At 38.0% G+C, this 12,848-nt stretch overlaps 1 protein-coding gene across 1 annotated transcript; it reads left to right on the top strand.

The window, feature by feature from the left end:
- Window positions 1-1,424: 1,424 nt before the first annotated feature.
- On the top strand, window positions 1,425-11,836 carry LOC310720971 (uncharacterized protein). The gene is made up of 5 exons (XM_083532140.1): window positions 1,425-1,655; window positions 2,047-2,113; window positions 8,921-9,337; window positions 9,465-10,642; window positions 10,687-11,836. Exons 2-4 carry the CDS (start codon window positions 2,071-2,073, stop codon window positions 9,569-9,571), a joined length of 567 nt encoding a protein of 188 aa, XP_083388266.1. The 5' UTR covers window positions 1,425-1,655; window positions 2,047-2,070; the 3' UTR covers window positions 9,572-10,642; window positions 10,687-11,836.
- The last annotated feature ends 1,012 nt before the right edge of the window (window positions 11,837-12,848 follow it).

Below are 12,848 nucleotides of genomic sequence, written 5' to 3'. Positions count from 1 at the left end.
GTTGAGCTATTTTATGAGTTGTTTAGTAGCTCCTAGTTTTATAACTACAAATGACTGTAAAAGACTGTAGAAAGATTATTACTCATAATTGTACATTCCAGTGCTCATGTTAGTTCTCACTCTCCGGTGTTCCGTATTGTTTGAAGACTATAATCACACTCTTGATGTCACCCAAATGAGGATGGGTTCCCTTTTTGAGTCTGGTTCCTCTACCACTAATATCTCTTATATGAATTACAGCTCAGGTGAATTCTAATGGCTGTGATTTTGAGAAGACTTTAGCACCTGACTGTAACCTAAGAGTCACAAAACAACTGAATAAACATAATTTAAAAAGTGTGTACATACCAAGCCTTGAACACCAGAGAGTTGAAGAGAGAATAAATTGTATCGAGACTAGAGGTGAATGCTTTGGGACTGTAAGAGAAGACTGGCATTCACTAAACTTTTCCAGAAATGTGTCTACAGTATTCATCATCATGGATAAATACACACTATTTACCTTAACTGTTAAATTCTGTAAAGCTGCTTTGAGACAATGTCTGTTGTGAAAAGCGCTATAGAAATAAACTTCACTTGACTTGACTCGACTTGATGGCTTAAGTCGCATGCAATTGGTCTGTGCGCCTCCACTACCTTAAAGACTACAGAAGCCGCGCCTTTTGAAATAGAATTGTTTTAAATCATAACGTTCTGTTTTGGCTGCAGGTCTGAATGGGACGACTTCTTGGTCCGGACCCAGAAAAGTCTGCATTTTCAATTTCCCCTTCATGCATAGCAACATTATTTATCTTGCAGTAAAAACAATAGCGTGTGAGAATGCATAATGACTTATATTCATTTTCACAGTATCCAGTGCAGTTCAAGGCATTTCACTCTATAACTGATTTTATATACATTATGAAAACATTACTGCAATCAGAACTAGTTCATTTCAGTAAGTCTTTAGTGTGAAACACACCAAAGTTAATTACTGTTGTTGTACATTTATTTTATTTAAATACGGTCAACTGCTTTTTTTTTTTCAGTAATCTACATATTAATCCAAAATGACAAAGCCTAAAGACGTTTTCAGATTTGGCAGATTTATTAAAAAATAAATTAATAAATAAAAGAAATAAACGTTAACATCTCTTATTTATATAAATATTCTGACCATTGATTATGAAACTTCTCTAGTACTTAACTGTAGCCTAAGAGACACAAAACCACTAAGAGAACATAATTTATTGTTTGAGAATGTTTTTCTATACACAGTATTCGGTACAGTTCATGGAAATTAAATCCGTTTTTTTTGTAACTGATTTGATATACAGTATGGAAACATTGATGCAAAAAGAACTAGTTCTGTTCAATAAATCTGCAGTGTCAAATACGTCCCAGTAAATCACTGTTGTTTTAACACTAATCCCAATGAGAAGTGTGTTCCTTATGCTCCAAAAATGTACCCTACAAGTTTAGAACGAGTTTGCAGAGAAAATATCTATACGATATAGGTATAAATCATGTCCCCGTCCATGTGTCACCCTAGTGACCGTTCTGAGACTCAGCAGTGGCCTCATCAGCAGCAGCAGCATCGCGGATGTTTAAGGTAACCGCAGCATCCCGACCAACAAATCTTCACAGGGTGCACAGTGTCGTGTTCCACTTTCCAGGTAAAATATAAATGTTTTTATATTTACAAAAGAGAATTGCATGCCATTATTCAACGCTGAGCTTTTAGCGAAGCGGATCTGATACTGTGACATTGCCTAGATCACGGAGGATACAGAAAATAGCGATGCAGTGAAGATGTTCACACCGTGGAAGCAATTACAAATTAATGGGAATTTGAGGATATTTATAGTCCGAATTGACTTCGTGGCTGTTGATTTTTGTCGCGCTTTTGTGTGCGCGCGTGCGTGTGTGTGAATATGTGTGCGAGCGCGCGTGCAGCGCTGCAGTGTAAACACACCGACCGCACCTTGCAGTCTACTGTCGCATTTGAACATACTTGAATTATTTGCACGTAAATGACTGTTTTCTAACTGCTTTGACTGTGTTTAGATCATAGAGTCTGATCCGCCGACCATGACTCCGCATTCTCCTTTACTGGCCGCATGCAGCCTGCTGGGTAAGTTCTTCAATGTCCTCCTCACCCTTTTCACTTTATTCAGGGCGATCCTGTTTTTGCACTAATAAATGCATGAAGTGATCGGGTTTATCATGGCTCTCTGGATATCTTAAGAAAAAAAATCCTTCCGTATGTATGGAATGTCAAGATTTTTAACATCTACTTATAGGTCGAAATTCAGCAGCGAACTCTGAAGAGCTCCAGAGGCCTTATTTTGAGTCAGAGCTAAAATGTAAACATTTTTTTTTCTTTGTATATGAATTTGTGGGTTTTTTTTGCACAATTGAATTAAAATAGGTCAGAATGCTTTTATTATTATTATTATTATTATTATTATTATTATTATTATTATTATTATTATTATTTAAATACGCCAAAATACGTTTACATATTACATATAATCATACATTCCAGTGCTCATGTTAGTTCTCACTCTCCAGTGTTTTGTATTGTTTAAAGACTATAATCACACTCTTAATGTCACCCAAATGAGGATGGGTTCCCTTTTTGAGTCTGGTTCCTCTACCACTAATATCTCTTATATGAATTACAGCTCAGGTGAATTCTGTTGGCTGTGATTTTGAGAAGACTTTAGCACCTGACTGTAACCTAAGAGTCACAAAACAACTGAATAAACATAATTTAAAAAGTGTGTACATACCAAGCCTTGAACACCAGAGAGTTGAAGAGAGAATAAATTGTATCGAGACTAGAGGTGAATGCTTTGGGACTGTAAGAGAAGACTGGCATTCACTAAACTTTTCCAGAAATGTGTCTACAGTATTTATCATCAGGGGAACATCCAGTCAAATTACTCCACTTCCGAAGACGGTATCACACTGTTTATTGATTTAAAGCAGACTGTTCTTATTGGACAATTCGGCTTGCTTCAACATTTACATTTACAGCATTTAGCAGATGCTCTTGTCCAGAGCCATATAAAAGAGTGATGAGTCTCTATCATAGAATAAATCTACACTGGTATGCTAGATTACAATTAAACATAAATCAGCCCAGAACAGAGAAGGAGCCAGAACAGAGAAGAGCCTTGAAGTATACTTACCTCTCATTCTGAGAGAAGGTGGTAGCAGTCGAGCAGTGCTGAAGGATCTCAGACAGCAAGGTGCAGTGTGAGGTGTGATGCGGTCTCTAAGGTAAGAGGGTGATGGTCCATTTTTGGCCTTGAGAGCAAGCATGTGAGCAGTGGGGTGGCGTGGGAAAACATAAGCAGGTTGAACAAGTCGTGCAGCTGCGTTTTGGATCATTTGCAGTGGACGAATAGCGTTCAGAGGAAGACCTGCCAGCAGAGAGTTGCAGTAGTGTGGACAGAAATGGTTGAATCCTTCAGATGTCGTAGAGAAAAAATCAACAAGTACGAGCCACATTAGCAACATGTGAGGAGAAGGACAGTTGATTGTCGATGGTCAACCCAAGGTTGCGAGCAGTGGCTGAAGGAGAGAGCAGAGAGTTATGAACAGTTATTTGGAGATCTTGACCTGGAGATATATTACCTTGGATGACCAGCAGTTCTGTTTTTGCTGGGGTTGAGTTTTAGTTGATAAAATGGCATTGGCAGTGAAACCATGGTTTCTATGGTAGGTATACACTGTTTTTTAGTAAGAACAAAGATTTTGAATAACTGGACAGAACAAAAAAGTCTCTGTGGATCCCAGCTGGAATCCCATCTTTACTGTAAAAATCATAGTAAATTTACAGTAAAATACTGGCAGCTGGTTTGGCAACCACTGTGTTTTTTTATAGGACTACTGCTGTAACCACAATTACAAAATACTACTGTTATGAACGAATACACTATCCTACTGAAACATTGTCCTTAAATCATATTAATCTGCGTTCTTGCATTTTTACAGTGTGATTTCTGCTTTTTATACATTTTGTTTTTAAATAATTGAAAACAGCATCATTTAGAGCAGTAGATATTAAGACAGGAGAACAAATAGAAAATGGAAAACACTGTATTAATACATCTTTAAAAAAAAAAAAAAAAGCATAAAAGCACATTTATGTGCACATAAACTGAAACATCAGCTGTAATTAAATAAAAACCTTCAAAGACATTAGTTTACCAATAGATTATTTAGAGGAAAAATTATTTCCCCACACAGCACTGTCTATTTATCCTCCTTACAGGTATACTAATGCTAATACTAACGGAAACACAACGCACAAAAGCCTCAAAAATACACACAAACTTACACACCACTGGATGACCTTTTTAACAACAATAATGTGTTTGTTTATTTAAATCCCAAAACCTCTGCACCACCACAGAGAAGTTAAAATGTATTTTAGTCAATTCTCAAGTCAAGTCAATTTTAGAGTACAGTGTGTTCTACAGTATGATACTGTATTAGTGATGAAGCACTGTACACACACACACACACACACACACACACACACACACACACACACTGTATAGCACAAAGTATTTTACTGTTTTATGGAAATACAGCACATTAGTAATCACCTGTAATTTTACAGTAAAGATATAGGTGCTCTTTGGGGTAAATGAGAAAATGGGTGGGTCGCAAAGACAAAATCTTTTATGTTTTTGTTTGGGCACTATTCACATGGCTTCTCCAGAAATATGACTCATATCAGCAGTCAACAAGTCATTTAGAAGAGAATACATAATGCTCGTACACAATTAATGTGACTTGATATTTTTTCAATGTAATTGTTAAGTATTGTAAATAAATTTCATTTATTTTTTATTTATTTCTGGGTCTGGATGGCTAGCTGTCACTACCTTCTTCAGTGAAATTAAGTTTGTTAGTTAGCAACCCTTTCAAATTTTGTGAGCCTGATACTGAAAATACTGAATATTCTGATGATTTTACTTATAAGGAAAGATCGGATTAAACAGCAGCCAATGCTAACAGATAAGTGTCAGGGCGCAGACCAAGCGGAGACAACTGGAGTAACTCTATCATGATTATTCAACGTTTACACAGGAAACCATAGTCCGGGAGAGTTACGCACCATAACGTGTAGTGATTTCAGAAAACAGGTAAGATCTGCACAGCGGTATAATCCTCGGAATGGTTCTGATCCTCGGAAGGAGTATAATCCACGGAATGGGGGTAATCTACGGAACGGAGATGGTCCATGGAACAAAGATGATCCACGGCATGGACCAGCGGGGAATGCTGGCGGTCGGGGATCCACAAGATCTGTAGCATGACCTTTAAGAACCAACAGCCAGTGACTCTGGAACGGGAGTTTATATAGGTGAGTCGTTAACGATAACCAGGTTTTAGAAATCAAAGCCGAGAGTGGCAGCATGACAGCCGCCAAGGGGGGCGTGGCAGGTGGCATTACCCTCTCCCTCCAGCGGCGGAGTTCAGAGGGACCTTGGGCCATGACGGGGCTTCCGGAAGGGTCTTGGAGCATGCCGTCGCCTTCGGAGACACCTGGGAGAGCAATGTTGCTTCCGAAAAGGCTTGGAGGAGAGACGTCGCCTTCGGAGGGACTTGGAGGCGATAGGTCGCCTTCAGAGGGACTTGGAGGCAAGAGGTCGCCTTCAGAGGGACTTGGAGGTGAGACGTCGCCTTCAGAGGGGCTTGGGGGAGAGACGCCGCCTTCAGAGAGGCTTGAGGGAGAGACGCCGCCTTCAGAGGGGCTTGAGGGCGAGACGCTGCCTTCAGAGGGACTTGGAGGTACGACGTCACATCCGGAGGGGTTTGGCGACGATGTTATGTTCGTGTCACGGCCCGGCGGCGGTATGACCTCCTTTTTGTGGCCTGGTGGTGGTAAGGCAATCCTTTGGTGGCCAGGCGGCGCTACATCATCCCTTTCATGGCCACGCAGCAGTACAACATCTGTTTCACAGCCAGGCGGCAGGACAACGTCCCCTTCGCCGCCGGGTGGTGGTACAACCGCAAGTGGAGATCCGCCGTAACCATCCGGAACATTCCCGTGATTTGCCTGATGGCATAATCCCAGTTGGCGCTCCACATTGTGCTGACCCAAGAGAGAGCCTTCCCAGACAGTAGCGAGAAAAGGAACACAATCTTGGCTCGTTCGGTGGGTAATTGGGATGATCGTACCTCCATATATCTGCTGACACTCCATAGGAAGCCGCTCCATTTGGCCGCGTCGCCGGAGAAGTGAGCCGGGAATGGCATCGGGCTCATGGAGGCGTGCGGCACCGCCACGCATACACGAGCTGGAGCCGGCGGGCATGAATCGCAAGGAGCAGCAGTGGGCTTCTGGGTAAAATCCGAAGCGGAATTGGGATGCCGATCCATCACGGTAGAGCGATTTCTTCTCTTTGTTTTGGTCGGTTCTTCTGTCAGGGCGCAGACTACGCGGAGACAACGGGAGTAACTCTATCATGATTATTCAGTCCGGGATAGTTACGCACCGTAACACGAAGTGAATCCGGAGAACTGGTAAGATCTGCAAAGCGGGTATAATCCTCAGAATGGTTCTGATCCTCGGAAGGAGTATAATCCACGGAACAGGGGTATTCCACGGAACAAAGATGATCCACGGAACGGAGATGATCCACGGCATGGACCAGCGGGGAATGCTCGCAGTCGGGGATCCATGAGATCTGTAGCATGACCTTTAAGAACCGACAGCCAGTGACTGTGGAACGGGAGTTTATATAGGTGAGTCGTTAACGAGGACCAGGTGTCGGAAATCAAAGCCGGGAGCAACAGAGAGAGCGGCAGTATGACATCCGTCAAGGGGGCGTGACAGGTGAATCCCTGACAATAAGTAATACGAATAAGAAATAACACAGTTTCAATTTAATAAGACAAAAGTGCTTCCTCTGTTTTAAAAATCACAGGCTAACCACTTGTCAAGACACATCTGCATTACAATAATATGGAGAGCCTTTCAATTTTGATAAAAAAATGTTGCTATAAAAATATAGTACAAATTAAGTTTATTTTATGGCTTCTACATTATTATGTCAGTAAAGAAACATACACATGCTAAAAACATCATTATAGCTACTGGGTTTGCATGCCACAAAATAGCTATTATGACAGACAGATTTCTGAGAAGAACAGCTTGTCCAAAATTCCAACTTACCAGCTACTTTGACTACTAATAATAATAAATAAAAAAGCTTAATTCAGAACAAACAACATTGACTCAAATAATGAATTTAGTTTATTTCAAAAGTACTGAAGTAATCATTTAAAATGCAGTATAAACCATATCTTTGCATTGCAAAACATTTTTCAATATATACACAGTCATCCATATCGAGTACGGACACCACAAGACTGTACTGTGTGTGTGTGTGTGTGTGTGTGTGTGTGTGTGTGTGTGTGTGTGTGTGTGTGTGTGTGTGTGTGTGTACTGTGAAATCCAACTTGAGCTGTGGTATTCGGCACCAAGACATTAGAGACAGATCCTTGAAGTCCTGTAATGTGGGACTTCTATATATTAAATATGATTGTCCAGCATATCCCAAAATGCTCTATTGAATGAGATCTGGGGAATTTGGAGGCCAAGACAACACGCTGAACCCTTGGCATTTTCTTCAATATTCCTGGACAATTTTTTGCAGTATGTCAGGGTGCATTATCCTACAGAGAAGAAGGGTGTGCTTGGTCCACAACAATGTTTAGGTAGGTGATACATGTCAAAGTAAATTCTATTCAAATGCTGAAGCAGAACATTGCCTACGCATCACTTTGCATCCATCAGTTTGCCTTTTACCCATAATGCATTATCTGTGACATGATTACAACCTGCGTTTTTCAGTAGCTGGTCTGTGGGATAAGACTGGACAGGCTAACCTTTGCTCCCAACATGCATCAGTGAGCCTTGGACACACCATTTTTGGTATGCTGTAATATCGGGAAAACCCACAAAACCTGCCTTTTTTTTTTTTTTTTTTAGATGTGCCCCAGTAATTTAGCCATCATAATTTGTCGTGTTTTTAAAATTGGATAGATCTTTGGTCTTGTTAACTTGGTTCCAAGATATCAATTTCACTGTTTAACGTATACTCACTGTCACTTGAAGCAAAACCACCTAAAAAACATACATTGTTATGTACAAACATATGAAACAAACACAAAAAGAAAACACAAAATAATTTTGAACATAAACAAGAAAAATCCAACCTGCACATAAACAAAACTAATAGCATCTAACAGCAAAAAAAAAAAGTAGTAGAGTAGAAGAAAGCAAGACAAAGAATGCTGCTTACCATGAACAAGCATTTGGACAGTGCTTATTAACATGAACGTGAATCAGGTGCGCAATCAAACATAACATGTTACACTGAGGTGCAGTAGCATGTGGGAAATGTAGTTCATGTTTCTTTAAACTAACTTCTTAAAACTAAATAATAATAATAATAATAATAATAATAATAATAATAATAATAATATTATTATTATTATTATACATACTTTACATGCTGATATTATGGCTTTCATTAGCAATAATGAATAATTACTTTTATAACATATGGGCTATAAGGGTTATAAAAGACTCCCTGTTTATCACAAGCTGCTTTGCAAACAATTATACTGCTATTGTTTTTACCTACATAGTGTGGTTTGTGCTTATTAACATCAGTGATGGTTATCTTTAGGCTCTCTTGCGGACTACAGCTGTATAATACAACAATTATTTATTTTGTGAATGTGGGAACTGTGCTAAAAAGCAGGGTTTTTTTATCATTATCCAAAATTATCCATTTTATTCATTTTAAGTCAATTATTAAATTTTTCATTATGTGTACAATATTAAATGATGTTACATACATAACAGTAGTAATGCTATGTTTATTAAGTGTGCTTCATGTTTCAGTGTTTATGTCTTGTATGGTCGGACTGACTGCTGCATCAACGGGCTACCATAAACCAAGCTTTCTGGATTTTGACTCCTGGTGGTATCACACACCCCGCGGCCCTCAGATATTCTCCTGCCTTAGTTACTTGGAAAGGATTGTGCGTGTGGATTGCGAGTTTCCAAAAAGCGACAAGATCCCTGGGCCGTTTTGCGAGTTCAAACAGGATGGACGCCTGATGGGCACCATGAACCCCAACAACCCAGTGCACCTCATCCCACCCATAGAGACCAGACGTCGTTCCAATGTGACACTGGTGCCACCAAACATCTGCCGTCTCACCTGGATGCCCATGTCAGATGACCGGGCATACACTTACACCTGCAGGGTATATCAGGGAAGCACCTGGAAAGAGACTAGCATGTCCTTTAACCAAAGTAAGTGCAGTGTTTGTGAGTATTGAAATGATTGTGAATTTTAATGAGAGTGAAAAAAATGTTTGTTATGTTCACCTAAAATCTAAAAAGGAAATCTTACACAATTTTATCTTGCTCTGTTTATCAGGAAATCTGCTGATTTGCTCTGGTTTGAATATAATAGCTCACACTGCACTTTGGATTCTTTCCATTGCCATCTCAGTTCCTGTCTCTCTGGGGCTTCTGTCAGCGTGATCAGCACTGGTTTTTCAACATACAAATCAGAAGACATTGTGGTGTCCTTGTATGGTTCTAATGATAATCATATTCAAAACAGACTATGAAAAACTGATTCAACATTTTTATTTATATCTTACTTGTGTATCATCATCTCTGTATTGTTTTGCTTTACATCATAACCACCTACTAGAAAACTACTTTTTATTTTAGATCCACAGTGACATGATTTTGTCTATGAAATATTGTTAGTCTATAAAGAACACAAAAAAAAGGTCTCACCAACTGCTTACCTGAGACCAGAGATGGCAAAAGTACACACATCCTTCACTCAAGTAGAAGTACAGATACTCATGTTTTAAAAAACTCTGTTAAAAGTTGAAGTACTGACTACACATTTTCAATCAAGTTAAAGAAGTTTGGGCTCTGCCATTACTACTATGTTTTAGTGTCACACTCATGTATCCAGGCTGAACAACTATAATATAGAACACAAGCAGAGAAAAGATGATGCTGATCAGGTTATCAGGAATGTCTCTGTAGGCTAACCTACATCTGTGGTGCGTGATAGCCACAAAATAATACACTAGTGGTAGAAAAGGCTGCACAATGGCAATAAATAGGTTGATGAGCTGAAAACGGCATGCAATGAAAAGCAAAAATATTGGTCATGTCACCAAATAGATTAAAACTAAAGTAACGAGCCTGGTTTGAAAATGTAGTAGTAAAAAGTACAGATATTTGTGAATTTTAAGAGTGAAAGTAAAGTACTAATACCTGAAAAATCTTCTTAAGTAAAGTAACAAAGTATATTTACTTCATAACATCCCACCTCTGCCTAAAACTACCTTCTGGATTATATAATAGCCTGTATTGTGTTCACATTGGGCATCATTTATCAATAATATATAACAATTGTGTAAATGATTTCATAGGCCTCACCAAACTAAAACTTCTTACCCACATTTTGTAAGTAATGGTAACCACATTTTTTTGGTACTTGTATAGATAATGTCACATTTAGTCTGACTTGAACTCCTTCCTCCTTTAATAGGATGCCAATTCTTTTCAGTACATATTAGGGAAACAGTTAGTCTTCACTAACACACTTTCATTAACTTAATGCTGGTCAGCATAATAGCCAGTCCTTCTCAGCTTGTGTTATTTATAATTTCGGATCATTTGTGTGTCATTAATATGAAACGAGGCTTACATGAAGTTCTTTTATTTCGAATTTGACAACGTAATCCGGAAATAAAATTGCAGTAACCTATCACTGATTACACAATTATAATATTAGATTAGCCTCCTTACATGTAAATTTAAACAAATTCTGATTTTCTTAACAGGAGTGTAAATACACCTGTACATGCATGCATATATATATATATATATATATATATATATATATATATATATATATATATATATATATATATATATATATATATATATATATATACACACACATGACAAGTGTGTGTTAGCATTCACATTTTCATCTAGTTTCCAAAGAATTAAAATATTCAAATTTTTTAAACATTTGTCTGCAGTTACAATACAGTCCTGCCATGTATTATTACATTCTTTTTCAGATATCTACATGGAGCTATACTTTTACCTTTTGAAATACAGTATTAAAATTAATAAGAAACAGCAGAGTGAGTTCATTTTAGAGGTCAGTTGCTCAGCTATTACTTGTACAGATCCTTGGCATTTATTCACAGTGCACACATTTTAATGCTTCTTGATGCTATTCATGCTAAGGCAAGTTAAACCCCCCCACTATCTAGGAGCATTAATGCTCTTTCCTATCATATCTAGTTGTTAATATAATTACACACAGTGCAATAAGTGAGTATTGTATTATTATAAGGGTAATGTCTTCCACTGTGCACTCATGCACATTTAACTGCTTTTGTATATAAATGCATTTTTTTGCACTTGCTATTTTTTTGCACATATAAATCAGTAAGGAAGTTTCTGCATCATATTTGTAGGTCGTATTATAAAGAGTGAACAAGTTTAGTATTGAAATAGAGGTAAATGCAAGATGAAATGTGCTATTCTTGAACAAATGCCAAAGTGTCTATGTTGATGATGACGATCTAAAAATTGTGGGGAATTTTTGCATGAGCCATCACTATTTCAGGATTTGTTCTGAAGTCTCGCAAGTAGGGATGCTTCGGAGAAAAAGATGTCTAATGTGCAATGCTTATACCATACTAGGTTCTGCTGATTTTAGATCTTTTGCAATAAATCACTTGTCTGCCTATATGCTAACTCCAGTAAGCGTGTTTGTGTAGACATTTTCTGTTGCACTTTTTTTACTTCCTCACATCCCCAAAGTCTATGTACTGGAATGCGGTGAGAAATAAAGGAGCATAGATTGTGTGTCTGGCTATCATCTGTTTAATGAAATCCTCCTGCAGTGTAAATGGGAAAGAAACAAAATATATCCATATAAAACTCTATGGATGGATTATAATAAGAGATTAATTGTGGGTAAAATAGGGAACCATTAACAAATAGATGAAGAATTTGAAGCTGGAGAATAAATGAAGAATTTAATTACACTTTCTTGCACAATTGATGCATATGTTGAATTATTTTATTTATTTCCTTTAAGTGTTACACATGGATCAAATAGAGTGGCAGACATAACTAAAATATACACCTAATTATAGCATTTATTTACCTAGGATCAGTAGACATTTTTAGGCACCCTGCAGATTTTATTCAAGCTTCAGAGACCTGTGTTAACATGAAAAGAGCAAAAAGAAGAAGCAGATCACTGGAACCTCATGTACACACATGCCCCATAGCTAAACCACAATTGAGTGACACAAAAGACTCTGCTAATAAAAAAAAAAAGGAATGACTAAAATGTAAAGGGTGTAAACAAATTTCATTCCAGACTCCAGGAGCAGACACTTGGCCAAAAGGAAGTCTAACTTCTTATTTGAGTAAGCCACCTACACTAAATGAGTAAAACAGTAAAAAAAAAAAAAAAAAAAAAAAAGAGTCTTTCAGTTGCTGACAATTAGCAAATATAGATACACTACAAATACAATACAAAATAGAGCAGTTATGTGGATCAGTTGCCATCATACAAACTGAGACTTAACCTGTACATTTGATTGGCTTGGATGAAAATCCAGAAAGCAAAAATATATTTGTTAATTAATTTTTCAATACTGCATTCCAAAAAGATTTTTTTTCAAGTAAATGGATTTGGACACTGACTGACAAAAATTTCCTAAAGACAAACCTATGCAATCTCAGAGAGAACCGT

The sequence above is a fragment of the Silurus aristotelis genome (genome assembly GCF_946808225.1).
Source record: "Silurus aristotelis genome assembly, chromosome: 26".
NCBI classification, from domain to species: domain Eukaryota; kingdom Metazoa; phylum Chordata; class Actinopteri; order Siluriformes; family Siluridae; genus Silurus; species Silurus aristotelis.
The sequence above is the reverse complement of the archived record's forward strand: the minus strand, read 5'-3'. Positions and strand labels throughout refer to the sequence as shown.

Excerpts from the sequence above, each read along its gene's own strand:
- LOC310720971 (XM_083532140.1), top strand. The coding sequence starts at position 2,071 with ATGACTCCGCATTCTCCTTTACTGGCCGCATGCAGCCTGCTGG. Across the intron at positions 2,114-8,920 it reads GGCCGCATGCAGCCTGCTGG|TGTTTATGTCTTGTATGGTC; the intron begins GTAAGTTCTTCA and ends TTCATGTTTCAG. Across the intron at positions 9,338-9,464 it reads TAGCATGTCCTTTAACCAAA|GAAATCTGCTGATTTGCTCT; the intron begins GTAAGTGCAGTG and ends TCTGTTTATCAG.